Below are 3730 nucleotides of genomic sequence, written 5' to 3'. Positions count from 1 at the left end.
TTGGCTTGGTTGAAACCAATTAGTGCAGAATTCAAAAGTACCAAAGCCAATTCATGAATTCGAGTTGAGTGAAACAATTTGCGAAAAAAAATTGGGCAGCAATCCGGCAGTAAAAGTAACGTTCCTGAGACAAGCAAATAGTAGAATCAAAAAGTCAAAATCATATGTAGTGCAGCAGTTGGCAATTATCAAGAAGAACAAAGGAAGGCTCATGATGTAGGTAACATGAAGCAAAACAAAGTAACTGGTTAATTCCTAAATGCAACCAATATCCTTGGTATGAGTAGGGGAAGTCTGAAGTACAAAAAGTGTCAAGTGCAACTAAATTTTTCAAAAAGAAATTTTGGTAACATGCCGGCTAAAAATTGGACGTTCCCGAGTAATAAATAGCAGCAGAAATTCAGTTCATATGACATTAAAGTAGTGCATAAAAGAGTAGCAAATAGCAAGTCACATGAATTCAGAAAAAGCAAATTCAATCTGTAGCCAGAAATGTAATTTAGGTGGGAAAATGTCAAAATAGCATTAAACAGTAAGGAATAGCATATTAGCAGAATCAACAGCACAATAAATTCAAAATTTCAAAACAGATAAAGCAAGCAATAAGAACAGCGCAATTATCTGACCTAAATCCACTAACCACATCCTAGCTACCTAACCTCCTAAAATCCACTACGAATATTCATCTCTAACTAACTTAAATTGAACAGAATTTAACTCAGCTAATTAATCTAATTTAACAGAAGTAGATTTGGAGTTTGCAGAGATAGAAGTAGTGGAACCTGGGAGGGCAGTGGCTAGAAAGTGAGACAAAGAGAGAGGAGGGGTGGTACGCGGCGCTGGTGGTGGCGGAACGACGGCATTGGGACGTGGCACGGTGGCGCCGGGGGTCCCGCGGTGGTGGGTGGAGGCAGGGGGCGAAAGAGGGATAGGAATAGAAGAAGGAGAGGGGTGAGGGCGGTGCGGCGAGGGGTGGTCGACGGTGGTGGCACGGTGGGTTGGGTCGGGTTGGCCACGGGGCAGGGGTGGTAGGGGGAAGGAGGGAGAGAAGAGGAAGAGAAGGAAGGTTGGGTGAATGGCTGCGGGGTTGGGGGTCTGTGACGGTGGTGGTGCAGCGGGCTGGGCCGGCGGTGGTGGCTGGTGGCAGTGGGAGAGTGGAAAGAGAAGAGAGGGATGAAGGTGGAACGTTGGGGAGGGGAAAATTGACGCGAAGGGGGGTTAGGGTTTCCGTGTCAGGGGTTAGGGAATTCAAATCCACGCGGACGCGTGGGGTCTGCGAGAGCGTGGGTGAGGCGAAAGTGCAACGACGCGAAAGCGTCATTGACGCGAGCGCGTGGGTAAGGGGTGGGTGCCAATGACGCGTCTGCATGAGGCATGCGGTCGCGTCAAACAGAATCGTGCTAAACGCACAAAACCAGCATCGTTCTGGCGCAACTTTCTGTTTCAATTGGGGGGTAAAAAAATTTTCAAGCGACGCGTACGCGTCACCTACACCCACGCGTGATGGGTGTAAGTGAAAATGACGCGTACGTGTCATTGAGGCGAACGCGTGGCCCAATTTATACCTAACGCTTACCAGCCGCATGATTCCAGCCGAACTTTCTGGGCGTTGGATGGTGACGCTGATTTGGAATCGACACCCACGCGTGCCCCATGCCTACGCGTGGTGAGGTGTGTTTTTTTTAAGAATATGCAGAATGCAAAATGCAGATGCGGATGTGGATGTTATGAATGAGACTAGGGAAAATAAAATAAAATAAAACTAAAAACAAACAAAAAAAATAAAATTAAAATTGAAAGGGAACGATCATACCATGGTGGGTTGTCTCCCACCTAGCACTTTTAGTTAAAATCCTTAAGTTGGACATTTGATGAGCTCCTTGTTATGGTGGCTTGTGTTTGAACTCATCCAGGAATCTCCACCAATGTTTGTAATTTCAATAGACTCCGAGGTCCTAAACTAGGCACGTAAAGCCTTCGAGCAAGTTAAAGCAGGTATTCAGGTTCCAGGGGTAGTGATTATCAGAATGAATCCCAGGATCCCAAACCTTGCTTTTATACCCGTCTTCGCTTTGATCTGCATTGTTCCAACCGGGCGGTATGCAACCTGAATTTCCACTGAGATACCCAAACTTTGGAAATCCACTCAGTCGAGCTTTATACCAATCCTTGAACCTCAAATTGAAGCGTGGAACCTTATTGAATCTTGCAGACCAACTTCTATCACTAGCCATCCCCCTCTCACTATTAAAGCCACAAAGAACTCTAAGCTGGCCATCTGTTTCAAGCAAGCCATATTCAAGTGGAAAGGTGAAGATAAAGGCTAAGGAGTTTACCCACTTGAAGGTTGTATTGGGTGATAATGGCCTTGGGAGAGGTGTTTTCAGTGGTCTTACAAGCTCCACTTCTTTGTACTCCTCTGTGACCACTTCCGTTTCCTGACAAACCTCTTCAACTGCAACCATGTTTTGATCAAAGTCTTTGATTTCTTCCTCATCACTCAAGTCATAAGTTGGAGGTTGAGAAAAGTCTACCTCCACATCGTCTTCGTATTCACTTGGGGAAAATTCTTCAAGCTCAAAGAGTTCAATTGTGGATGCAAGGTCATCACTAGAAGAGTTTGATTCATGATCATCACTGCCAAGGGAATTAGCTTCTTGAACTATTCTGTCCAATTCTTCATAAGATACATGCCTTGGGGGTTGTGCACTATCCTCTTTGGCATCAGTTGTAATTTTCTTGGCGGAATTCTCTGCAATTCTTGATTCCCATGGAGGTTCAGCGTCTCCTAAGTCTTCAACCAATTCTTCTTCTTCTATAAATTTGGCTTCCTCTACTTGTTCCAGTAAAAAGTCATGCTCATTACTGTCTATCGGGGCTTCCAGTGTCTCCTTCATACTACGTTCTTCATTAGATTCTCCACACGAAGCCATGGGGATTCCTTGAACGTTCGAACGTTGGAAGGCTAATCGATTTATCGCTTGCTCCAATTGGTGAAGAGTTGCATGAAATTGGTTCACTGTTTTCCTTAGACGATCCTTTGATTCTTGTTCCATTGGATATGGGCATGGTGCATATGGAAGTGGTATTTCTTGGGAGTAGTTGGGTTGGAATTGGGGCGGATACGGGTTAGGGTCATAAGGAGGTGAATGATTGTAGTTGGCTTATAAGTATGGTGGTTCAAAATTATGATGAAGAGGTGGTTCATAAACATATGGCGGGGCTTGTTGGTAACTACAATGGGGTGCACCATATCCATCATCTTGGTACGCTCCTCGGAATGGCTCTTGACTATAGTAATTGGATGAAGGTAGTTTGTCACGAAAGGGTCCACCATAACTATTGTCTTGGTACGCATCGTAGAATGGTCGTTGTCCATGGTACTTTGGAAAGTGCTGTTGCCGAAAGGGTTGATCAGATCCTCATGGCTCCTTCTGCTCCGAGGGTTACCTGAAACTGTAGGTCGATCTCGGATGAGATCTTCTGTGCTGGTTGGAGCTGTTGTGTCCGACTTGATGGTGGTGGCCGGAGCTGCCGTGTTCGACTTGTTGGACTTGGTGATGGTGCTGATCCTTCGTCACCAGAGGGTGGTGGTACCTGTAAGGGACTCCAATGCTTAAGTTAGCAAGGGTATTAAGCATGATTTTAGTAGAATCAGAGTATGAGTTATACCTAGGTGCTTCAGTGTATTTATAATGGTGAGGAGTGACCTTCTCTTTGAGATAAGATA

The 3730-nt window shown here is 45.2% G+C and overlaps 1 protein-coding gene across 1 annotated transcript; it reads right to left on the bottom strand.

The window, feature by feature from the left end:
- Window positions 1–726: 726 nt before the first annotated feature.
- Window positions 727–2465, bottom strand: LOC107479860 (uncharacterized). Its single transcript, XM_016099959.1, has 2 exons — window positions 2049–2465; window positions 727–1137 (listed from the first exon to the last, which is right to left on the bottom strand). The coding sequence occupies exons 1-2, from the start codon at window positions 2463–2465 to the stop codon at window positions 727–729; spliced, it is 828 nt and encodes a 275-aa protein (XP_015955445.1).
- Window positions 2466–3730: the final 1265 nt, after the last annotated feature.

Source organism: Arachis duranensis, chromosome 3 (genome assembly GCF_000817695.3).
Source record: "Arachis duranensis cultivar V14167 chromosome 3, aradu.V14167.gnm2.J7QH, whole genome shotgun sequence".
In the NCBI taxonomy this organism is placed as follows: Eukaryota; Viridiplantae; Streptophyta; class Magnoliopsida; order Fabales; family Fabaceae; genus Arachis; species Arachis duranensis.
Note: the sequence above shows the minus strand (reverse complement) of the source record. Positions and strands in the feature narration are given on the sequence as shown.

Bases quoted from the DNA above. Each gene is read 5' to 3' on its own strand.
- LOC107479860 (XM_016099959.1), bottom strand. From the start codon at position 2,465: ATGGTTGCAGTTGAAGAGGTTTGTCAGGAAACGGAAGTGGTCACAGAG. The intron at 1,138-2,048 runs GTTTGGGATCCT...CACTGCCACCAG, and splicing joins AAGACGGGTATAAAAGCAAG to CCACCACCGCCGGCCCAGCC.